The sequence below is a fragment of the Podarcis bocagei genome (genome assembly GCF_964188305.1).
Source record: "Podarcis bocagei genome assembly, chromosome: 5".
Lineage (NCBI taxonomy): Eukaryota > Metazoa > Chordata > Lepidosauria > Squamata > Lacertidae > Podarcis > Podarcis bocagei.
This window is the reverse complement of record NC_138129.1, coordinates 95,456,895-95,483,325: the sequence shown is the minus strand read 5'-3', so window position 1 is coordinate 95,483,325 and position 26,431 is coordinate 95,456,895. Positions and strand designations below refer to the sequence as shown.

At 42.6% G+C, this 26,431-nt stretch overlaps 1 protein-coding gene across 1 annotated transcript in view; it reads left to right on the top strand.

The window, feature by feature from the left end:
* XPR1 (xenotropic and polytropic retrovirus receptor 1) overlaps positions 1-26,431 on the top strand; it is a 103,507-nt gene that overhangs the window by 65,265 nt on the left and 11,811 nt on the right. The window contains exons 8-12 of the mRNA XM_081194395.1: positions 609-796; positions 2,315-2,491; positions 4,612-4,777; positions 5,257-5,451; positions 25,168-25,334. Of these exons, the coding sequence (XP_081050521.1) occupies positions 609-796; positions 2,315-2,491; positions 4,612-4,777; positions 5,257-5,451; positions 25,168-25,334 (893 nt within the window). The remainder of the gene's footprint in view (positions 1-608; positions 797-2,314; positions 2,492-4,611; positions 4,778-5,256; positions 5,452-25,167; positions 25,335-26,431) is intronic.

The window sequence follows — 26,431 nt, the reverse complement described above, 5'->3', positions numbered from 1 at the left end:
GTGTGTCTGCGCGTGTGCAGGTCGCAGTTCGCCACTTCTGCGCATGCGCATGATGTCATTTTGACCGTCTGCGCATGCGCGAGTGGCGAAACCTGGAAGTAATGCGCTCCGTTACTTCCAGGTCGCCGCAGCGTGCAACCCGAAAATACTTATCCCGAAGCTACTTCAACCCAAGGTATGACTGTATTTAAAACAGGAAGTACTGACTTGAGTAGATCCCTCTTTATTTTCTAAAATAAATCTGTCCATGGCCTCCCTTTTTAGCCTTGTACAAATTTCTCCGCAGCTTCCTCCTTTTGTAAGTCTGGTGTGACAAAAGCTGTTAATTTCAACTTGCTTAAGTTTCTGCAGGTATGCCCGTTGAAGGTAAATTATCCCAGAATGTGGGTTTTCTGGGCCCAAAATTTCAGCTGTCCTAATTTTAGGCATAGTATTTGGGCAGTGGGTTCTGATCAGTGGTTAGGTTGTGTGGTGTCATGCACAGCCTTTTACTGATATTTTAAGTCCAGATGAGGAGTATTTTTTTTATTGCGAGGGAGCAGAAAATTGACTGTCTCCCGTGAGCGGTCCATTCTGCACATGTTTCATTTGAATCTTCTCCTTGACAGGTGTAATTTTTCTGAAAGCATTGAACGTGTGGCCACTCATAAGAATCTATCGAGGTGGCTTTCTCCTGATAGAATTCCTCTTTCTCCTTGGGATTAACACATACGGCTGGAGGCAAGCTGGAGTGAATCATGTCCTCATCTTTGAGCTCAACCCCCGCAGTAATTTGTCCCATCAACATCTCTTTGAGGTAAGTAGTACAATAGGGTTTTGGAGCCCCCTAATTAGCAGTAGATGTTGTTATCCCCCTTGCTGTTGTTTGATCGTCCTGATATATCATCTTCAAAACAGATTACCTTTCTAGTGTCAATTTTCACAGGACACTTTGTCAGGAATATAGTTCGGTAGATTATTCTTGAACTTGATTACGAATGCAGACAACTTTTAGTTCTTCAGATACTGCCCTAGTTGTAAAGCTTTTACCATCCAAATAGAAAATACATTATCCAGCAGGAGGCTGCAGGAAATCCATTGTCTCTTTTCTGCATCAGGAGATAATGCTTTTAAATCCCAAGCATGCTTTTTCAAGGTAGTGTGTGGTGAATTTCATTGTGACAAGGTTGGCTGCTGCGAGAATAGGTTGCTGAATTAGCCTTGGCCTGATCCTGCATGTTTCTTCTTTTGTTAACAACCCTGTAGCATTATCAATTGCTGTTGTAGCCCAATGTGAATATAACAACCCCTGCAGTATAGTTCACTTTTATACCCCATTTTTGGATGGAGGTCTGTGCTGAGTGCCTGTAGTCTCAGACAATCAGCCGTGTTGGTTTGAATTCCCAGTCAAAAACATATAATACTTATTGGGTTGCAGCAAAGGTCAAGCTTCTGAAATTTCCCACTCACACCTCCTTCCCAGTCAAATCAAGCACTCAGTTGCATACAGAAGCTTCATGCCTTGCTGATTTGCATGCAGACTGATAGCTCCTTTAAATATTAAAACACGAAACTGAAAATGCACATAAAGTAAGATTAGGGTCTCCTGCCTTTGATGCCAACTTTTGTTTTTTCAGCCCTCTCAGCTACAGACTCAGTTAACGTGCACACCAGGGATACATCACCGGTTATACACTAATAGAGAACTTGATTCTCCAAATGCCATTATTTGTGTAGCTAAGATGGCACCACTCACACACATGAAGGAGATACCAGCAGACTTGTATCTAAGGTTGAAAACCCCCCTAATAACAGCCCAGTGAGGACTGAGCATACTCAGTAGGTATGGAATGCCAACTGCTGGAGAAAATTCAAAACATTGGAGAGGGAGAATTGAATGAACTAGCCAGAATCTTGCAGTGAAACATTCTGTTATGGGTTCTACTTGTTTGTTTTCTATTTTCCCAAGTGGCAAAAATGGGGCTATGCATAGCAGCATCTTGCAGCTCCATGTCTAGCAATATTTCTACTGGTAATTATTTTTTGAATAAAAATAAGGCATTTATATATCTAAATCTTACATGTGTACAAAACATAATTTCATGTGCTTTAAAAGTTATACATAATACACTTTGTGTAGTTTAACTAGTCAGGTAACTTAAGTTTGATAAAGTGAGTTGTGTACATTTTTTTAAAAACCATGTTTTTTCTATGGATTATAACTATCTGGAATCTTCACCTTTATGAAAATATAGTGCAGAACAAATAGTTCAGATTTGAGAATATATTGCTGTTTTACAAATGAATTGTTTGTGTTTTTATTTCATCTGCCTAGGTTGCTGGATTTCTTGGAACATTGTGGTGCCTGAGTCTGCTGGCATGTATATATGGTCACCCCTATGTTCCTATGCAGGCAAACCCACTTATATTGTATGGATTTATGTTGTTGTTTCTCATAAACCCTACCAAAACCTTCTACTACAAATCCCGTTTTTGGCTGCTCAAACTCTTGGTAAGCTGAGACATGCTCAAAACCCATAAAATAACACCTTGCTTTTCCGCTGTAAAAACAGCAGTGACTCAGTGCTGTTGTTCATGTGTGGCAAGAGTCACCTGTCCTACTTATCAACACAAAATGCTTGTTAAACATGATTGAGGGTCTCACTGTGTGTGCAAATGTATGTGCAAATGAGCAAAAGGTTAAGTTGGCATGATACCCTTGGAATAGCGGTCACTGCTGATACCATAACATTCTCTTTTGCAAGTAAAAATTAAAACTTTTGTGATATAACAGTTCTGCAGTCATTACTGAAGTAGTAATTCCAGGTATGAGCTAATCAAAGTTTCAGGTTGAAGTTAAAGATTTTTGTATGAAGAATATTGTACAAACGCTTCAGTAGAAAATGCTGGCGATTTTGATAGTTTTAAAATTATTTAAAGTGTCTGTTTGCACTTGTATGGCCCTATAGTCACACATCGTAGTGACTGTTAAGAAATTGCACTTGCAGACTCTTGCCTTGGTAATAAAAACAGAACCGTTCTATCATGTTTTCACAGTTCTGAAGCTGCAGGGTTGAACCTTGGTCATGTAACAACAGTGGCAATTAATTTCTCAGCTTATTTGTATATGTTACTATGTTCTATGTGTACTAGAGGTTTGGGGGATCTTTAGCAACTGTTGTTTCTCGCATCTGCTGTGGGCATGGCGGTTCCTAGACCTCTCGTGCTCTTGCATCATCTCGTTTCCAGTAGAATAGGACAGGGCATTTGCTCCTGATGCTCTTGGCATGGGAATTTGCGAGAGGTGTCGGAACCAAAAGATATCCAATAGCTTCCCATAGAGCCTCATTCAGAAGCTCCTTTGTAAATTTTCCAGTGATTTCTTACTGCCAAGCAGTTGCGCAAAGAAAGCAACCTAATCTGGTTTTGTCTTTGCAAATTAATACTTAAGCCATGTTCAGATGACTGTCTGTAGATGCATAAATGATTGCTTATGAAGCTGTGGGTGCACACGTTTCCCTTGCCCTTCCTGTGCTCAAGCTTTAGTACCCAGATCCTGGTGTGTATTAAACTGGAGTTCCTTGTACAGTTTGAATTCAGGGAACTCTTGAGTTTATGTCACTATCCTTGTTCGTTAGCTAAAATTAAGCTCAAGCTACACTGTTTGGTCATAATGTGGAATTCTGAGTTAATGTAAGCCAAAATCTGGATATCAAACACATCCTGTGGTAAAACACAGATCTGCTGTTTTAAGAAGATGTGGACAATTGGTTGTACACAGCCTTAGTCTGCAATAAGTGTGTCATGCACACAAATGGGCGTTTTTCATGAAAATTTGCACTTGCTGAGTTGAGTTCTGTGCTACTGTTGTTACTAGTTAGCTCGAATGTGGTGGGGATCTAAAGGACAATGATCTTACTGGTTACACATTTGCCAAATGTGTTAGTCTTTTGTTAGGAAATCGACAAGGTATTGATTGGAACATGTCTGAATCTTCAACAATGCAAGCATTATTCTGTATCCCCTGCTTGTTTGTGTTGTGTCCAACTGAGCATCAAGACTAGATAATCTTGATGTTGCCCTTTTAGTGTTTTGTTGTTACAACTAAGCAGGCAGGAAGAGCTGTAATCTAAGGTAAATGGAGCATGAAATGGTCTAGCTTGAGAGGCGCATAGCTGATTTCAGACCTTGAGGGGGAAATGGACTGAGATGGAGAAAAATCTGTTTTTACTATTAGTTCAAATTCCCTCCAGCCATCATGGTTGAAGAAGTGTCTGACAGCAAACATTTCTATTGGTGGTCCTTGATGCTGAACACGTTTCCTACACTTGGTATATTTGTAGGCAGGATACTCAACAATATTTCACTTTTTACATCACTCACCTTACAAAAATTTGTGATGTTATTACCAATTTTATTACCAATTGCCAACACTGTACAGCTGCATTTATCCAAAAACTGTATGATGGCCAAATGATTCTATCAATCAGGAACATATAAAAGACAAAGGATTTACATAGTTACACTGCCACAGATCTGTCCTATTATGCTGGATAATTTGATCATTTCTATAGAAAAACTATGTTTTGTGGTGACTAAATGTGTATGACACTTTTTCTTTTTCTTTTGCAGTTTCGGGTGTTCACTGCCCCCTTCCACAAGGTGGGCTTTGCAGATTTCTGGCTGGCCGACCAGCTTAATAGTCTGGCTGTGATACTTATGGACCTTGAATACATGATTTGTTTCTATAGCTTTGAGCTCCAGTGGGCAGCCAATGACGCATTGCTGGCAGATCCAGGTATGTCAATGAGAAGGGAGCTTCATTAACGGCCATGTGCAGGCAAATTTAGGCTTATTTGCTCAGTGGAAAACCATAACAAATATAGGCATCTGGCATGCAGTCAAAAAAACCCACAACCACACATATTTACTTGGTGTGTGGGAATGGTGTTTGTCTATAGCACCTAATTAGGAACTTAAAGTTTATAGGAACGTGCTTCTGATAAGCTAGGTTTTAAGGTCCAGTTTAGGGTGGTGGTGTGGTCGAATTGTTGGTGGTGTGTTTGCTTCATTTGTTTGCTAAGTTTCCATGCCATGACTTCACGTGATAAGGCATTGATATGAAATATCCCTGGAATGGAGAAGCATTAGATTAATAATGTTGGGCCATTGCTTGAACCACAAAGCTACTTTCCTTTGGTAAAATGAGACAATTTCAAGAGGAAACTACAGGATGCATTTTGCCTTGCATTTAGAAGCTTGTCTTTATTTTTGCAGTTGGTCAGATCTGCAACACCTATGCCTATGGAGTGCGAGCAGTTGTCCAGTGCATTCCTGCGTGGTTGAGATTCGTCCAGTGCCTGCGCCGATACCGTGACACCAAGCGGGCCTTTCCCCACCTTGTTAATGCTGGCAAATACTCCACAACCTTCTTTATGGTGACATTTGCAGCCCTTTACAGCACTCATAAAGGTACTGGTTTGAGAGCCTTTGCTGGTTGGTTGGATTCTTCTACTTTAAATACCAACATCTTTTTTCTCAGAACGGTTGGCTGTGTATATTTATGGGACACAGAGGAGAAACCGTTGCAGAATTCAGGGGTGACAGGTTAAGACTCAATCATAGCTTCTGGGGAAATAGTTCACTTGCCTTTCAATCCCCCCACACATTTCACTATGGACTGTGTTTAAACTTGAGCATGGCTCAATAAATTCAAGTTAGTTCTTCATGCCCACCGTTTAAAACACTTGTATTTATTTCTGTATAGTCGGAGTACTACAATTTCTCTCTTCCCAAATTACTATTTGTACAAGACTGTGGTTACTTTACAGATGCTTAATAAGTCCATACTCCCAAGAAGTTTGCGATCAAAGTTTAAACAGCAGAGAAACTAAGGGAGGGAAGAGATGAGGGTAGCATCAGGTGAACATGAGTAAATGCAGTTAAATGTCTTTAAAATGGGAATCATAAAATGAATTCTAAATCTATTAAACCTGCAAGTTGGCCCCAGAAAAGAATTATTTGTTTCTCATTAACAATTAAGATCATACTAGAAGTAATTCTGTTGAATTCAATGGAATTCACACTCAGGAACGTAGGGTTAGGATTGCAGCCTATATGGAATTTATATTTATGCAGTCTACACCATCTTAAGCATCTCAGGGAAACTTGTAAATCATCATTGCCATTTCCTAGATTTAGGAAAATTTGTGAGGGTAAAAAATCATGGTTGCAAAACATTTCCTATCAAGGTAGGAAAAGATCCCTCCCTTCATATGTTTTTGCTGTGAACAAAAATGGTTTAGCTGCTAGATATTGGAAAAAAAATTAACAATGGTTCAAGACTATGTTTTGTAATTAACCACCTTTTTAGGATGGGCGTTAACAGTGCTGGATAAAACTGAAAAGTGACCATAATCGTACGAGTGTTGAGAAATGTTCCCAGTGCCTTTTGACTTCCAGGTGTAATTTTTACTCAGAATGATGGGCAATTGCTTCCAAGCCATTAATCTGCAGATTGAGGTATCTGAACCAACATGTTTCCACATCTCCGTGGAAACCACAGTGATTTGCTTTTGCTGTTCTTGCAGAAGAATAAGGCTTTTTCTTCCTTGTGCTTTAGGCAGTCACAGTGCATGTCTTTGTTCTTTTCCCCTCAACTCCCATATGAGTCAAGAGATTTCAGACTGCCTTTAAAACACATGCTGATTTATCCACACATGTAGGCAAAAGTGCATGTTTTGAGTAATCTGCATGCTTGTAGGTACAACAAAAGCAGAATTTGAGCTGCAGAATCTCAACTTTTTAAAATAGCCCTCCAGTAAGCTTCTAAATCTCCTCCTCCTCTTCAGGTTCAGCACAACAAATTGTGCCACCTAAGGCAGGGGGTGGCTCCTACCACACACATAAAACACACACACACCAAGCACAACAATACACACTTTTATTTTTATTATTTCTGCCCTCTGACAGTCCCAAACTCCTATTTGCAGCACCAGTGCTGTCTTCTTCTGGAGGGCTTGTCTGGGGAAGGGGGAGTTTTGGCTTTAGCACTAGAACCTTGGTTATGGAGTTAAGAATAAAAAACCCCCAGTCCTTTCTACTCATACATGTGCACAGCACATTTCTTTGGGGTGTGCACTCAGATAATTATTTATTTCAACAGAGGAAGGAAAGGGGGCGGGAACGACAAGACAATCAAGTAGGTAAAGAAGCAAAAAAACTAACAAAACGACCACAACAAGAGTGGTCAAGAAGTCAAAACAGGAGGTTTTCCTGCAGAGAAAAATGCCCAAGCTAAGCTGACTAGAAGCAGGACAGATGTGCAGAACTATGTGGCATTTAATATTCTGTGACTGACACAGTCTCACAATGTATTTTTGTACAGATTTTGCATTGCTGCCTGAAAAAATATTCAGTTGGCTGCCATTTCATAGATTTCCAACTTAGGCTTCTCAAAAGCTTTGGGATAAATGTTAGGTCTAATATTTGCCTGAAATAAATTTCATCAAAATTGGTTAAGCTGCAACTTGAACAGCTTAGTTATGCTGATAAGGATATGTTTTTGGTCATATTGACTGCCACTCTTGACTTTAGGCTTCAAAGTTGGATTCCTTAAGTATAGATAGACCTGTCTTCAGGGGGTCAAAACATATCAGGACTCAAAAACAAAACACATTTCCCTCAAGTAGTCTCATAAGTTGGGAGATCTGATTAAGAGGAATCATTCCAATAATAGAGCATCTTTAGCTTATTTTATTATAATTGAAAGCTCCATTATAACGTGTGCCTTTCGAGCTGCGTTCATCTCTGTGTTTCTTTAGCCTGATTAGCCAGAAACTAATAGCCTAGTTGAAGAATTTATGCTTTTGAATTATGGCGCTGGAGGAGACTCTTGAGAGTCCCATGGACTGCAAGAAGATCAAACCTCCCCATTCTTAATGAAATCAGCCCTGAGTGCTCACTGGAAGGACAGATCCTGAAGCTGAGGCTCCAATACTTTGGCCACCTCATGAGAAGAGAAGACTCCCTGGAAAAGACCCTGATGTTGGGAAAGATGGAGGGCACAAGGAGAAGGGGACAACAGAGGACGAGATGGTTGGATAGTGTTCTCGAAGCTACCAGCATGAGTTTGACCAAACTGTGGGAGGCAGTGGAAGACAAGAGTGCCTGGCGTGCTCTGGTCCAGGGGGTCACGAAGAGTCGGACACGACTAAACGAATAAACAACAAGAGCAATAGCCTAGTTCAGAGCTGCTAGTAAAATGCCAGGGTAGTACCGATAGAGGGAAGCACCCCAGGTCATCAGTGTGGTATAATAGGGAGAAATGGAAGGTGATGTGAAATTGGGAAGTCAGCCCTTTGCCATTAAGAATGGATGTGCTTCTAAAAGGGCGTTAGTATGAAAACCCGGGGAGGGGACCTTGTTGCTTACTGCTCGAATTGTGCAAAAGAACAGGCATGTAATGGTTGCCATGGTGACAGAAGTATGTTCATTATTTTTTCAAAGGCCTCCCACCCCCTTACGCTCTTATATGCAGTTGCTAGCTTCAGGGAGAAGGGGGAGGGGGGCTCCCAGCCACCAGCCTAGAAACCAATAATCCTCTTTATGGAAGGTCAGGTTGCTGTTGGCTGCCATCATCTCTTTGTGTAGGAGCCGCTGAACATGTTACAGCTGTTCTGGTGGAATTGTTTTCCTTCATTGATTGTTGCAGTCAAGGAAATTTCTGGCTGTTTCCCAGAGTCTGATTCTCACGCGCATATTTATATAGATTAGCTAGACTCCTTTGGGACAGAGTTTTGAACAGCCACATCAAGCACTTAAGCTGCATTATCTATGGCAGCCATCCAAGCACATTTATGCGTGTAATTGTGACTGCAATCAGTAGGACTTGCTGCATATCATGCGTTTAGCCTGGGATACTGGAAAGTTTTACCCATATGAGTGCAAGGGGAGATAATTCTTTGTGTAGGATATTAGCAGTTCTTTTCTTGAAACTTGTTGCTTCTGGTAAAACATTTACCCTTCAAAATCAACAGCCAAGGTTGTAGTGTGCTCTCTTCTCATTCAGCCTTGTAACTAAAACATGTCAATGGATATGAATTCCTCTTAAACCATTACTTGTAGGGATGGTATCCTACTAGATGTTGTTGTTTTGTTTGTATTCCCCAATATCCTGAGCTGCGGAACATTACACAGGAGCCTCAATTATTCTGATTTTTTCAATAGTTTTTCAGAAGCTTTCTAAGAGAAGGAAAGCAGAGAGGGAAGCACATATGCAGTACTAGAAATCCTAAAGTCAGACAGAAATTTATCTTGTAAATTTCCCATCCAGCTTCAAAGTCTAAACCATTTATTTGACCAAACTGAAACCACACAAATCATTCATTTTACCTCCCACCGCGCCAAGTCTATGTATCTCAAGTACCTTGGATCTCAAACACCTTGGCTCCCGAACAAATTGGCTCCCGAATGATCGAAACATGGAAGTGAGTGTTCAGGTTTTTGAACGATTTTTGGAAGCTGGACATTTGGCGCAGCTTCCGATTGGCTGCAGGATGCTCCCAATTGGAAGTTGTGCCTTGGTTTTCGAACGGTTCTGGGGGTTGAACAGACTCCCGGAAATCATTCTGTTCGAGAAACAAGGTACGACTGTACTAGTTTCTGACTTAGTAACATGTGTTGCTAAATTGTCATCTGCAGATAATTACTACATTTAATATAAGAGGACAAATTTCTACTATCGCTTCTACTTTATACTGGCTTTGTACTTCCTTCTGCATATGTTGATTATCTTCTGAAATAAATAATAAGGCATGTATGCATTCTGGATAGCTCCCTTTTACATTTTTTGAAGCAAAGTCTACTCTATATGGCTGCGGGGGAAAGTTTGACTGACTGGGTGATAATCAACTGCCTTGTTTGGTCTGCACAAGAACTTCCATTTGCACAGTGGGACTTCCCCTCTTCCCCCCCCCCCCACACCCCTGCACGCTTCCCATATCTGCTCCAGAGGGTTGAAGTAACATCTAGAACAGATTTAGGGCCAGGGGGAAGAGGGGGTTGAAATCCCATTGTAGAAGCAGAAAGCCTTTGCATTGATGGGCCACCTTACAGTGGTGCCCCGCAAGACGAATGCCTCGCAAGACGGAAAACTCGCTAGACGAAAGAGTTTTCCGTTTTGGAGGAGCTTCGCAAAACGAATTTCCTATGGGCTTGCTTCGCAAGACGAAAATGTCTTGCGAGTTCCTGTGGGGTTTTTTTCCTCCCCCCCTTTTTCTAAGCCGCTAAGCCGCTTATCAGCTGATCCGATAAACCGCTAATAGCGCTAATCCGCTAATCCGTCAATGGGCTTGCTTCGCAAAACGAAAAAACCGCTAGACGAAGAGAATCACAGAACGGATTCTTTTCGTCTTGCGAGGCACCACTGTACTTTGAATACAAGCCACTGTCCTGCATGTGTGTGGATGAGAAAATGGGTCTTTCATTGTTTTGTGGGTGCTTCCCCCCATAATCTATTGCCAAATAATTCTGAATTATTTTAAAGCACAGATGAGCTGCTTCTTCCAGAACCAGTCAAATTGAAAATTTGAGCCACTGCCTTCACTTTGATACATTTTTAAAAAGATCTAAACAATAGAAGTGAGATGTCAGCAACTTGAAAATATACTAAATCATCCCAGATCTATTTCAGGCTGTTGCATAACCATCTATTTTTTTCATTAAATGGGTTCCAGCAACCAACAGTAATTAAGATGGGGAGAATCTCTTAACCAAACAGCTTGATTAAGTTAGCTATTACAACATCTATAAGTGAATTACCTTTTTCATCTCTTAAATTGTGTGGCCTTTTCTTAACACCCTTATCTATTATAATAATTACGAATGATTATACAAACTTAACTGGAAGAATCAAACAGTGCTTTGGAAACTAGCACCCTCGAAAGCAATGGCCTTCAAACTGTTCTGAAGGAACCTGGGACTCTCAGGAGCTTGTCAGGGTTCCTGAATGAAAAAATAATTTGCCCACATGTTATTTACTCAATAATACACAGGGCCAGAGGAGTATTCGATTTCTTCTGAGACACTCCCTTAGTGCACACAAGTCAACAGTGAATCCAAACCAATTACTTACAAGCCAATAATTTTTTTAAGGCACCCATTTTTTCCGCCTGTGAGATCTGTCTGATATTTATTCAGAATGTTTATATTCCGCTTTATAGCCTCAGGAGGCTCTCAGAGCAGCTTATGAAAGATTTGCCCAATACAATCACATTCAAGAAGATTAGTACATGTTGTTTATTTTGTAAAATTTATATACCACTTGATAGTTTATTTAAAAAAAACCTCACAGCCACACTTCAAAACATAAAAAGTTAAAAGATAAAAAGCTTTTAAAGTTTTTAAAATATTTATTGTGTGTTTTTAGTTGTATCTTTTTTATTTTTGCTGTGGGCTGCCTTGGGTCCTGCCCTGGGAGAATTATGGGCCATTAAATACATACATACATACATACATACATACATACATACTCATACCGGCAGCCAGTGTGCCCAGCCATTAGTGCCCATCAGCACCCTGGCTACTGCATTCTGTACCACTTGAAGCTTCCAAACAGTCTTCAAGGGGAGCCCCATATAGAGCACAGCACAATTGTACTAGGTGTGGGTCACTGAAGCCAATCTATTCAGTAACAGCCATAGTTGGTGAACTATGGGAAGCCAGAAATAGGCACTCCTAACCAATGAAGACATGTGTGCCTCAAGCAACTGCTGAATCAAGAAGCTCCCCATGCTATGAACCTGAGCTCTCCAAGTAAATGGCATCCCATCTGGAATTGGTTATGTACTCACTTCCCAGACCTGAAAACTTGTGACACGTAGCACCTCCATCTTGTTTGGATTCAATTTCACTTTACTAGCCCACACCCAGCCCACTGAAACCTTGAAGAAGCAGTCTAGCACCTGCAAAGCCTCTCCTGGTTCAGATGGTATGGAGACATAGAGCTGTGTGTCGTCAGCTTAGCGATACATCACTCCAAAATCCCTGATCACATCCCCTGATGGTTTCATATAGACATTGGAACAGCATGGAGGGGCAGTATTCGCCTCGGGACACCACAAATTAACTTTCCTGGTGCAAAGTAATCGTTTCCCATTGCGCACTATAATAATAATAATAATAATAATAATAATAATAATAATAATAATAATAATAATAATAATAGTAATAATAATTTATTATTTATACCCCGCCCATCTGGCTGGGCCTCCCCAGCCACTCTGGGCGGCTTCCATAAAAACCAGAAATACAGTAAAATGTCACACGTTAAAAACTTCCCTGAACAGGGCTGCCTTAAGATGTCTCCTGAATGTCAGATAGTTGTTTATCGCTTTGACATCTGCTGGAAGGGCGTTCCACAGGGCGGGCGCCACTACCGAGAAGGCCCTCTGCCTGGTTCCCTGTAGCTTTGCTTCTCGCAGTGAGGGAACCGCCAGAAGGCCCTCGGCGCTGGACCTCAGCGTCCGGGCAGACTGATGGGGGTGGAGACGCTCCTTCAGGTATACTGGACCGAGGCCTGGAAGGCAGTAGGAAAACCACTGCAGTACCTCCAACTCTCAACCCACAGAGCCAATCCGGGTCCATAGTATCCAAAGCCACTGGGAGAGGTCAACAGAATAGCACTCCTCACTGTCCCTCTTCCAGTGCAAAGTTCATCAGCCAGGTCAACCAAGGCTGAGACCATGTAGAAAAAGGACCAGATAATTCACTTATTCTGAGCATGCCTGTAGTTGAACTGTGACCACTCTCTTGAACACCTTGCCTAAGGCGGAAATATTAACAGTTGCATAATAGTTCTTCAACAATTCCTGGTCCAGGGAGGCCTTCTTAAGGAGAAGGCGAACCACTGCCTCTTTTACAGGGCGGGGGGGGGGAATACCTTCCCCACCTGCATTGAGGCATGAACTCCTCCAGTTAACCTTCTCTGGCATGCTTCTGTGAGCCTGGTGGGCAAGGGACAAGAAGTTTGGTGATCAGCTGGGCCCCTTCAATAGCTTGTCCATATGATTAGGCTACAATTGAAACAAGAACAGACATTGCACGGAATATGTCAGGATGAATCCTAACAATAGTTTCAAATCCCTTCATATTTGGGTGATTGAAGTACCTTGCAAGCTTGTCATGGCAGGCTACTACTGATGGTTCAAAATGAACCCTCCTTCTGGCCTGAAGTTACTAGTTTTCTCACTACTTGGAAGAGCTCTGCTAAACCTCTACTGCTCTGGACTGGTGCTTGCTTGAGTACCCAGGTAGGTAGAGCTGAGTCAAAACAGTGCCTCCCACTTGATCCAGGTCTCGGTGATGCTTGCCAAGCCAGCCCCCTCATCCACAATCAAGTAATGGGTGATAGATGACTCATTTTGGACCAAAATAAGCACCACCAAACTAAAGGTTCGGTTGACATGCTCCACCAAATTCTGATGGTTGAGGGATAGCACGGAAGAAGTAATGGTTTTAATATATCTTACAACCTATTCACATGATGGTTAAACTTTGCGGAGGTCATGTTCCTCCATTTAAAGGCCCTGTCTGTGTGTGATAGAAAGGCAACAAAAATGGAAGAAATTCAGGTAGCCAGTTAATTGAAAATAATCACATGATAACATGACTGTGTGAATCTCTTTTGAATACCAAAAGCTTACTAATTGAGTACTTAATTATGACAGATGCCCGATGGAGCGAGGCGTAATTTCTGCCTCCTTGCAATGAAATTATTTTCAGCGGCCTTATAACTCAGGACAGCTGAATTTTAATACCTGCAAAGGCAGCAAAGTCTGATAAATGCTGTTTATGTTGCTTAATAGGGTCTGCCAATGGACCCTGTGAAGACTTGACAGGACATGTGAACAAGGTGTGAACAGAAAGACCAATGTGCTGAGTTTCCAGTTCTTAGGAATTCAGGAGGGGAAAGGCCTAATCCTTATCAAACACATTGGGGAAGGGAAAAAAAACCTTAAAGCCACTTACTGAACGTAGTAAATTATTTTCAGAGAGCTTAGAACTGCTGGATGTGCAGACACAAATCCCGTCTTAAAATAATGGCTTAAATTAAATGTTTCATTTTCTTTTCTACAGGACTTTTAGTAAATTAGCTTAAACATGTGATACCTACGTAACTGTTACATTCCTAGCAGAGTGCCTGTTCATCATCATATTGGGGGTGGGGGGAGCAGCAGCAGCTTATAATTATTGAGAATTTGTCCTTCTTGTGAAAAAGGCTAACTTAGGAAAATCCATTTCCTCCCCCTTCCGTTCATTAATTTTAAAGTACAGTGGTACCTCGGGTTAAGAACTTAATTCGTTCTGGAGGTCCGTTCTTAACCTGAAACTGTTCTTAACCTGAAGCACCACTGTAGCTAATGGGGCCTCCCGCTGCCGCCACGCCGCTGCTACACGATTTGTGTTCTCATCCTGAAGCAAAGTTCTTAACCTGAGGTACTATTTCTGGGTTAGCAGAGTGTAACCTGAAGCCTCTGTAACCTGAAGCAACTGTAACCTGAAGCGTCTGTAACCCGAGGTACCACTGTACACTCTGCTAGGAGGTTGGATACATGTGCAGTTTACATGAATGTGGGGCACAGAGGAGTGGGACAGCTACTGAAGCCTCAATCATTCAGAATTTCACAAGAGGCTGAGTGGCTGCTGCTTCAAAACAACCTAGAGCTGCTGAACAGGAAGGAAAAGATTAGGCCAGGCATAGGCAAACTTGGCCCTCCATATGTTTTTGGGACTACAATTCCCATCATCCCTGACCCCTGGTCCTGTTAGCTAGGGACCATGGGAGTTGTAGGCCAAAAACATCTGGAGGGCCGAGTTTGCCTATGCCTGGATTAGGCAGAAGCTGGGGATGGGAAGAGGAAAATGGCAGAGCATGAGCGAATACTATGATGATGATGATGATGATGATGATGATGATGATGATAATAATAATAATAATAATAATAATAATAATAATAATAAGCTCTCTGGAGTACACACATATGGAGTGAGGAAGTGGCACACAGACAGAAAACCATGTAAAGAGTGAGCAAGCACACTAAGAGAAAGGTTGAAGATCCCAAAGGCCCTTCACCATGAAATCTTATGCACACAAGGATCAACAGATTGCCTGCTCTCCTGCTGACTCAGGAAGCTTAGGAAAATATTTAATACGCATGCCGAGGCTCCAAGAGTCTTGCAAGCCAGGTTAGAGTGCATGCTTCCTCCATCATTGCTGCTCCTGCAAGGTTTAGTGCTTTCAGGGAAGATGAGATTGGCTGTTGCTCAGACTTCTTTGAGGAAGCAGTAGTTCTGACTGAAGACATAGGTCCATGGCTGCCAAGCCTTCCCCCTCTTATTTTTTGGGAGTTGTGGGTTAGAAGACTTTCTCAAAGGCCACATTTGCATGTAAAGAATGAGCCTGACTATTTGGCTTATTGTAGTTTTTAAGGATTCAGCATGGTGATGAAACATGCTATCTTCATTGCTCCCACTTTTCCAGGCAAATGAGAAAAAATTAGCTTCATATTGCATCTGAACCAGAGATCATGATATTTTATTAAAAATTATACACCGCTTGATTGTAAAAAAAATAAAAAAAACCTCAAAGCTGGTTACAAAAAAAGTTAATAAAATTATCAAAACAACAATAATTTAAAACTTTCAAAAAGTTAAAATAACAATAGACTAAAAACAGATTAAAACTTGCATCCGTTTTCTAAACATCCTAGGTAAAGGTAAAGGGACCCCTGACCATTAGGTCCAGTCGTGACTGACTCTGGCGTTGCGGCGCTCATCTCGCTTTATTGGCCGAGGGAACCGGCGTACAGCTTCTGGGTCATGTGGCCAGCATGGCTAAGCCGCTTCTGGCGAACCAGAGCAGCGCACGGAAATGCCGTTTACCTTCCCGCCAGAGCGGTACCTATTTATCTACTTGCACTTTGACGTGCTTTTGAACTGCTAGGTTGGCAGGAGCAGGGACCGAGCAATGGGAGCTCACCCCGTCGCAGGGATTCGAACTGCCGACCTTCTGATCGGCAAGCCCTAGGCTCTGTGGTTTAACCCACAGCGCCACCTGCGTCCCAACATCCTAGGTAGGCTTGTCTAAAATAAAATGTTTCTAGCAGGCAACGGAAACTAATGGCCTGAAGGTACTCTTCTACTCTTAAACCTAAGCAGGTCTTGCTCTAGCCAGGTAAACCATATGTAAGCTTCCTTGCAAGGCAGGGCAAGCTGCAAGTACAGTGATACCTCGGTTTAAGAACAGTCCGGTTTAAGAACGATTTGGTTTACAAACTCCGCAAAACCAGAAATAGTGTCTTGGTTTGAGAACTTTACCTTGGTCTAAGAACGGAATCCGAACGGTGGAAGGGCACCGGCGACGGGAGGCCTCATTAGGGACAGTGCGCCTCTGTTTAAGAACAGTTTCGGTTTAAGAATGGACTTCCGGAATGGATTAAGTTCATAAACCGAGGTACCACTGTATAAAAAGGTAAAGGGACCCCTGACCATTAGGTCCAGTCGTGGCTGACTCTGGGGTTGCAGCGCTCATCTCGCTTTATTGGCCAAGGGAGCCGGCGTACAGCTTCAGGGTCATGTGGCCAGCATGACTAAGCCGCTTCTGGCGAACCAGAGCAGCGCATGGAAACGGCGTTTACCTTCCTGCCGGAGCGGTACCTATTTATCTACTTGCACTTTGACTTGCTTTTGAACTGCTAGGTTGGCAGGAGCTGGGACCGAGCAATGGGAGCTCACCCCGTCGCAGGGATTCGAACTGCCAACCTTCTGATCGGCAAGTCCTAGGCTCTGTGGTTTAACCCACAGCACCACCCACGTTATACAGTATCCACTGTATAACAAGTATTAAATGATCCTTCCTTCTCAGGAGTGAGCCCAAGATCTTTTGCTGCCTGAGACAAAAGGATGAGGTGGTGCTTTTCCATGTTCTGTGCACAGAAGTCAGTCGGACTAGCAGTCGGATCTTTCTTCAGCACTTGTAAACAAGGCAGTGTCCTCTGCTACACCTGAGAGGTTAGCCAAGGGCAGGGTGCTTGGTACACGTAGCTCTATTCTCTCAGCACCTCCCCATTGCGCTTTGCCCCTTAGTATCTGCTGCTTCACTCTTGCCTAGTGGTAGGGCTGGTGCTTTGCATCCCACATGACTGCCTAAAATTAGCAGGATGTGATAAGGGTGCTGGCAGAACTGCTTCTGTACCCTTACAAGGGAAGGTGAAAGTGAATGCAAGACAGGGAGTTCAGCGTGGGGCTTCGTGGTCCTTTAACTATACTCTGTTTAGCTTCTCATCTGAGCAATTGATAGCCTAGGCTAAAGCTGAAATGAATGTAGCTTGGGATGAATGAAACTGTTCTGACTTAGTAGGTGGAACAATATGATTCATGTTCAGTCAGAAGGCCTGTATCTTACTGTAGTACTTATCTGAAGATTAAGGCAGCTTTCTGATAACCCCTCAGATTTCCTGGTCCTATTATCATGGCTTTAACAATCAGCAGAAACCGCAACTACCTGCAGCGACTGACCCTCCCAGAATACTTATCACATGCTATTGTGCTCTGTGCCAGTTCTTCAATAACACAGGGCATTGATTTTCTGCCCCTTTCCCCTCAAGCTGCATTGAACAGAATATATTGTTTGCCTTCTCTAAGATAAATCGAGAGAGTAAATAAAGTAAATTCATTCAAAGCAAATGTAATGTTAACAGTTTGTACGGCGGAAATGTTTCTATTTTAAGGAGCGGCTGTTTTCACAATGCATAAAAAAGGGAATGTATCGGAAGGAAGCTATTCTGCTTTCTGCCTTCCATATTGCCTGGCAGTTACTTCAAGAACTTATCAATCCACATTAGAAAAGGATGCAAATTTGTATTATTTTTTCATTTCAACGCAATATTCTGAGCACATTAGTCAAATGTGTGACTTGTTTATGTGATGGCAGAAAAATGAGTGAGTGAGACACAGTAAGGCTATAAGTTCACAAAGGACATGACAGGTGTTTATTACGAAAGATTAGTTCACCATGAAGTGTGCGTGGTAATATATCACTGATATAAACCTGCAGGCTTTGCAGGCCAGTGCTTGTGTTTTGCCTGTCTGTGACTTTGATTGACACAGAAATACTATCAGAAAACAAACAAACATGTACAGTCACTTCTTAAAGTATGACAGAAATTAGAGGCTTCTGAGCACGTCACCTTCCAAGTGTATGGTGGAGACATTTTTTTCTCCGCATAAGGATTGTCTTATGGGAAAAGATGTGTTGAGGCAGACCTCAACGCTTTTTACACTTTTGAGATGTAGTTATTTTTAAAACAGAGAACTTGAGATTCTGCGCCAAATGAGCCCAGTCGTCTTCCTGTGTTGTACAGATGCCAGAAAAACCAAGTACTTAACGCAAAATAATATATTGTCATTCTACAATAAATGGAATAAAGAATAAACAAAGTCATTAGAATGCACATGCAAAAAAAAACCCACACCAGGAAACAAATTGGTACATATGCTCATTGTGGCCATTATTTATGCAATAAGTCCTTTAAAACATGCATATACATGTTTTGTAGAGTGGTTTAACTAAACCCCCAGATCTTAACTAGAATTAGCTTAATAAAATTGAAACGATAACAAGGGTGGATTATGATGAATTGTCTATTGCTTTGAAAAATAAAATGAAGCAACTACTTATTTGAAATAGGCAATAAAGGTTTTTAAAAAATCCATCTTCTAATAATCTGAACTGCTAATGAGTGGCGGGTCTAAAGCAGAACAGCTTTTCCTAACTCGTTATCACCTGCGCTTCTTGCCGCTTCTTTTTATTTAAGGGTTTGTTGTTTCCAAATACACACAGACATCATCATAAGCACACACACAACATGTACCCTTTTTGCAAATGAAGCAGGCACATGGTGCTTGGGGGCTCTGGTTGGAATACCAATGCCCTGATTTTCCAGCCTTCCAAACAGCACTGAAGAGGACTGGTAGGATTCGCTAGTGGAGATTGAGATATAATTGCCTGCCTAGAGCAACATCTTTCCGCTACATCACCTGAATACTAATAAGGAGAAACAATAGGGAAGAAAGGTGGCAGGCAGAACCCCAGGAAAGGAGGTTGGGGAGCAGGGGTAGTGATAGCGTTGTGGGCAAACAATTCAAGAGGTGAGACCAAGAGGCGAGGAAAGCTGTGTGCTTTTCATTGTGTGTGTGTTTTGCGAGCTTCCTGGTTCCTTTATTTCTAGTGAAATCTTAGCATAAATTATAATTTGCCCAAGTCAATAATTCAACTACCAGAGGGTACAGACCAGTTCAGCTGCTGTGGAAGAGAATTATGGCCTGGGGATGGGGAGGCAGAAAAACTTGCTTCTTTGAATTAGCTTGGCTGCTAATGCAGCGCAAGATGTTAATAGAGTTCTCTGCCATGCCTTCCTCACAGGGACTTGCCCTTTTTAGTATCAATTTCTGAAAATGATTTGATCTTACTTTGAGGCTGCCTTTAGAACAAACCTATTTTTACTCCCCCCCCTCTTTTTTTTATACTATGGTTGGTATGACTGACTTACCACTCCCTAAGTAAGACCCACTGAAATCTGTGGGTTTAAGTTACTGCTGACTAAATTAAGTCTACCCATTTTAGTGGGTTTGCTCTGTTTGACTTGGCCGTATACCAAGCTATTGCTCCTGCCAGAATTTTTTATTCTTATTTTCTAGTTCTAGGTGATGCTCTGATAAGATCTCAGTAATACAGCGTCAGAGCACAGAGAATACCGTACTTTTCTGTCTATTAGATGTCCCCATGTATAAGACTCTCCCTATTTTGGGGGACTCAAATTTAAGAAAATGGGGGCGGGGAGATGGCTCAGAGAGAGTTGTTGAGCTTTTTTTGCAGAGAATTGACCAGAGTTTTACAGCTGGTGGGGGGAATTGCTAAAAATTGCTCACTTGCCACAGCGATAGCCAATTGCCAACAGAGCCTTTCCCAGCAAAAAATCTCTTACCCAACTGAGAAAAGCTGTCTGCTGACAATCGCAATCATTGGCAGCCGCCAATCACGACAGCCAATCCACAACAGTGTTTGCTTCACAAACCAATCACCAACCCATTCACTATCCATGTATAAGCTGAGGTACGTTTTTGGACATTATTTTAGAGTAAAAAAAACCCTCGTCTTACTCACGGAAAAGTACGGTAATTGCAGTGCTCTGGGAGGTTGGGGGAATACTGTAAACACGTTTGGAATACTTAAACAAAAAAAAAAAACCTGGAGTTTTTTGTATAGGGTACGAGGAATCCTCTTGTAGCTCAATAGCTGCAGCCGCGTGGTAAAATGGCAAATATTCACCAGGCAAATTATGGGAATTGCTACTACAGGATGGAATGATGGCCTACGGCTTGGGTTGCTCTAAAACAGGATTTGACAAAATCATGGAGGACAAGGTTATCAATGACTACTGCTTATGATAACTACCGTATTTTTCGTCCTATAGGGCGCACCGGCCCATAGGATGCACCTCGTTTTTTTTGGGGGGGGAAATGAATAAAAAAAATTTATTCCCCGCCGCGGCTGCCGCCCCAAGCCTTGCGCACACCTGCCCGAAGCACGGGGCACCCTCCGGAGGGCTCCCCGTGCTTCGGGCGACAGGCTGCCGCCCCAAGCCTCGCGCGCTTGGTGGGACCTCCTGCCGGGCGCGCAAGGCTTGCAAACACTCGCCCGAAGCAGGGGGAGCCCTCCGGAGGGTTCCCCGTGCTTCGGGCGACAGGCTACCGCCCCAAGCCTTGCGCGCTCGGCGGGACCTCCTGCCAGGCGCGCAAGGCTTGCGGACACTTGCCGGGGCTGCAGGCTGCTGCCCGCAAGCCTTGTGAGCCCGCGGGAACTCCCGCCGGGCTTGCAATAATTAATAATAATAATTTATTATTTATACCCCGCCCATCTGGCTGGGCCTCCCCAGCCACTCTGGGCGGCTTCCATAAAAACCAAAAATACAGGCTTGCGGATAGCTTCCTGAAGCCTGGAGAGCGAGAGGGGTCAGTGCGCACTCCAGGCTTCAGCGAAAGCCTGCATTCGCCCCATAGGACGCACACACATTTCCCCTTCATTTTTGGAGGGGGAAAAGTGCGTCCTATGGGGCGAAAAATACGGTATGTGCTACCTCCCGTATTGGAGGTGATATAGGGGAATACATGGGGAGAGTGCTGTTGTGCTTTGGGGCTTCCTGTAAGTATCTGGTTAGCCACACTGAGAACAGGATGTTGGAGTAGATGGGATCTTACGTTCCTAAGTAGTGCCAGAAATGTGGAACAGTGCATAAGCACGGCAGAAAATTGAATGAGTGAATGAGAGAGCTGCGATTCACACAGAACTTAGAGGTATAAAACCGATAAAAAGACCACCACTGATCCTTCAATACTTGCGCTTGTCCAAAATTTTCATTCCCCAACTCAGTAAAGGTGTCCAAAAATACGTATATTAAGGGAAAGTATGCATATGCATACACACAGACAAATAACACAGATGTTTTACGTTGGGGAAAATTGCTTGCGAAAATGTGTGTATTAGGTGAAATGTTTGCTAAAGTGCTGACACGTTTTTACAAGGGCCTTTAAAAAAATGCAAACTGATGCGGAAATGTGAGGAACTGAATTAAAGACTGTGAAGATGATGAACAGAGAGAAACTGAATTAGGCAGAATTTGTCTCTCCTTATTCATGGCTAGAATTATTCTTTAGAGATTTTGTGTGCATGCTTGCAACTAGATTAATAAGCTTTCTCTTCAAAGGCCTTGCTAGTGTTGAGAGGTTGCTAGGAGGCATGATTTGCTATTATGAATGTAAGATTGGTGGGCAATAAATTTATTTGACAGAGGAAAATGAACATCTCAGGGGTTAAATATTGTGGAAGAGCCTCTGGGCAAGTCAAATGTTAGTACAGCTAAAGTGTTCTTTCTTTAGACACATTAGTAAAGTGATTTTCAACTATATGCAGAACAAGCTTGGCTGTGAATACAGATTATCTCACTGTGTAATGGAGAACTAGCTAATTCTTCCACCTACCTGATGAAGGTTCTGTGGAACCTGAATTTTATTTTACATGTCAGGAACTAGTCTGTTTTATAAGCTTTATATTGTAGTAGCTTGGGCCTTGTGGCGGTAGCAGATCTGATTAGAGCAGGTTTAATTCCAGTCTGTCTTCAAATATCTAGTTTTAAATTCTCCGCTGCCCACCCCGGGCATCAGCAACCGACGCTACGCCACTTCTTGTGCAGAACCTCTTCAGATGTCAGCAACATTTCACTGTCTTTGTTCACTCATCAATCTTTAGCCTTTGTTCATCAAAGCTGAGACACTGAATTTGCCTACATGTCTTTAAAAACAAGTGTCTTTCCAGAAGAGAGACCTTGATGCATCCAGACTTAGAGCACTAAGCTTGGGCCTGAAATATAGAGAGTTTAGAGGTTAGAGTTCTTTATGTAGAGTTTTGAGGTTATTCAGAACCATGTGTTAAGCGATGGAAAAGCTGGGATAGGCTAGGCCAGCTTTGGCATTTACACATATTTTTTTCTTAATACTTGTAAAATATTGGTCTACATCTGAAGTAGACTCTACAAAGTGCAAGCTTCTGTCACAATCAATCTGTCTTCAGAGTCCCAGGGTGGCTCAAGACTCCCCGGCCGCCACCCCAGCAAGGCAGATTTCAAGTACTACCCTGTATAACCTGCCCTTCATTACACTAGAATTGGCCAGTGGAATTAATACGTTTTTGTTACTTCAAGAAATTTTCTGAACTGAACATTGCTGCTGCATTTTCCTATGTGCAAAAGCATATGCTTCCATCTACTGGGCAAAATGTGAATGGCAGCCTTGTCAGTGATTATAATAATAAAAGTAATTCAGATTTAAGTTTTTCCCAAACGCTCAAAGCATTTCACATCCATAAACAAACAAACCATCCTGCAGCCAGTATTATTGATTCTGCAGGGTATTTCACTCTGAAGTAACACTCATTAAGCATGATGTCTACATGCTGTTCCAGAAGAGAGACCTTGATGCATCCATAGTTACTCTATCACTAAGCTTGGGGCTGAAATATAGGGAGTTTAGTGGTTACAGGTCCTTACGTAGAGTTTTGAGGTTATTCAGAACCATATGTTAAGCGACGGATCTCTCCACCATCAGAAGTCAGGCAGGTGGCGATAGCACCATCTGCCCTCTGGGGGTCTCATGAACACCCCTTATTAAATTACATGATCCTGTGTGGTCTGCTTACCTTAACGATGTATTCCCTATACAGTGTTTCGTGTATTCTCACCTTGTTTGTTTTGCATGTTTCTTTGTGTGAAAACCTTTAGTTTAAAAAAGTTTTAGAAAAGAAAAAAGGAAGAAAGCTGATGGTAGCTCAGTTCATAGCGCATGAGACTTAACCTCAGGGTCGTGGGTTGGGCAAAAAGATTCCTGCAATGCAAGGCATTGGACTAAATGATCCTTAGGACACTACAATTATATGATTGTGCTGCCTTGCATTTGTAATGCTCCCCTAAAGAACCTTACCCAACAACAGCAGTGTCATTTTCTCCCTTGACAAGGCAACCCAGCATATGTGTTTGTGTTTTTACGCCTTTTGATTGTCCAGTTACAGCCTGATGCTTTTACCATTTTACTGTTTAAATCTCTGTTTCTAGTTGTATTTAGTTTTTAATTAAGTGTCCTCTACCTTGCGGTTGGAGGTTGGATGGTGGCTAACAGATTGAGGTTGAATCCTGACAAGACAGAAGTACTGTTTTGGGGGGACAGGAGGCGGGCAGGTGTGGAGGACTCCCTGGTCCTGAATGGGGTAACTGTGCCCCTGAAGGACCAGGTGCGCAGCCTGGGAGTCATTCTGGACTCGCAGCTGTCCATGGAGGCGCAGGTCAAATCTGTGTCCAGGGCAGCTGTTTACCAGCTCCATCTGGTACGCAGGCTGAGACCCTATCTGCCTGCGGACTGCCTCGCCAGAGTGGTGCATGCTCTGGTTATCTCCTGCTTGGATTACTGCAATGCGCTCTACGTGGGGCTACCTTTGAAGGGGACCCGGAAACTACAACTAATTCAGAACGTGGCAGCTAGACTGGTGACTGGGAGCGGCCGCAGAGACCACATAACACCGGTCTTGAAAGACCTACATTGGCTCCCAGTACGTTTCCGAGCACAATTCAAAGTGTTGGAAGACATCTGAAGGCAGCCTGTTTCGGGAAGCTTTTAATGTTTGGTGTATTATAGTATTTTAATATTCTTTTGGAAGCCGCCCAGAGTGGCTGGGGAAGCCCAGCCAGATGGGCGGGGTATAAATAATAAATTATTATTATTATTATTATGCTGCAGGAGAACTTACTAAATTTACCAATTAAATAAAATGAATCAGCATTCCAGTAATATCAATCTTGCAAAGTAGTCCAGTATTATCTTTGTATTGCAGAAAGAAGTTTTGGCTGAGAATATGGCTTGAGAACATTGCTCCTGGCTGAGGAAGGTTTTGAACTGGGACCTTGCAGCTTAGACTCCCAGCTGTGCTAGACAACATGGGTTCACGTTTTTCTTCTTTATCCATTTGTTTACCTAAAAGATCCATTTAAAAGCTAGGGCATATCAGAACAAATCATCTCATAAGATTTCAAATGAAACTCTTGTCATTTGCAGCGTGCCAATTGAATCCCATCCCATTTAAAATGGGAAAGAAATGTGTATACTACACAGCAGTAACCATTACAAAGTAGTCATACAAAACAATGGATAACATTTACTCTATTCATTACTGAATTATTTCCAAAAAATAAGCCTCCATCATACTTGTGAGTCTTGGGGCAGGTGGGGCAGACACCGTTGGGGTTCCTTTTTTTGCAATACGAAAGTGGCCTCCTTTCAATAACCTGCATTTTCTTAAAGTTTCGGGTTAATTTCTTTCAGAACACTGTTTATTCATATTTTTATAGAAACAGATACTGTCAAAATTCATGTCAGTGTTACTCAAATTCATGACATAATTTTGTGTTCCTTGTGTAAATTGCTATTAAGGTTGCTCCCAGATGTATCCAAGCTCATAACTAAACTTCATTCCAGCTGAATGGTCTGCTCAGTTTTATACAGCGACACTGTTCTTCTTTCTTGCAGCTCGAAAACACAGCGACTCCCAAGTGTTCTTCTACCTGTGGATCGTCTTCTATTTTGTCAGCTCCTGCTACACCCTCATCTGGGACTTGAAGATGGATTGGGGTCTCTTTGACAGGAATGCTGGCGAAAATACTTTCCTGCGGGAAGAGATTGTCTACCCACAAAAGGTGTGTATGCAGGTTGCTTTTGTGAAGATCTTTATTTGAAAACTTGGGAGGATTTGAACTGTTGGCACTTTCACACCCTGAGGGCATTTGCCATCCATTTGAGCAAATGAATCCCACCCATATTGAACACTGGAGCTGTCACAAAAAAACATGTGCCTTTGAAGGAGAGAATTAGCTAAAATAAAGTAACTTGGGAAAGATGGAGAGCACAAGGAGAAGGGGACAACAGAGGACAAGATGGTGGGACAGTGTTCTCGAAGCTACCAGCATGAGTTTGACCAAACTGTGGGATGCAGTGGAAGACAGGAGTGCCTGGCGTGCTCTGGTCCATGGGGTCACGAAGAGTCGGACACGACTAAACAACTAAACAACAACAACAACATAACTTTCATTTTAACACATTCAGTGTATACATTGTTGTTAGGTCAATAATTGGATATACAGAGGTACCTTGGGTTACATACGCTTCACCAACCCAGAAGTAGTACCTCGGGTTAAGAACTTTGCTTCAGGATGAGAACAGAAATCGTGCTCCGGCGGCACCAGGAGGCCCCATTAGCTAAAGTGGTGCTTCAGGTTAAGAACAGTTTCAGGTTAAGAACAGACCTCCAGAACGAATTAAGTTCTTAACCCAAGGTACCACTGTATCCACATTAGCAAGAACTGGAACAGTTGGGCGGGGATCTGTTTCTATTCTTCTCCCTCCCCTCTCCCCCACCACTTCAGCCCTTACGAGATTATCTTGTTTGTACATACACATCGCAACAGAGCCATATGGGAATTTCCTGTCCAGCTCTGCTCTTGCCTCTCTTCCCCTCTCACTTACCTGCGGTTGACATGAAGCAAGAACCAGTGGCAGGTTGTGACCCCAAGACAAACAGGTTGGGTCTTGGTTGGTCTGATAGGAGAGCAGGGGCTGCCCGGTAAGTGATTGCTTTTAGATACAGCAACAAGGGGGCATGTCGTACGGAGAAACCCTCATAGGCAAGAGGCAATTTTTTCAAGTTGTCACAGTGCCAGCATCCTTCTTCAGGGAAGGTGTGCTATATTCCTCATAGCTAACTCGTTGCCCAACACCAGGCATGGGCAGTATAGAC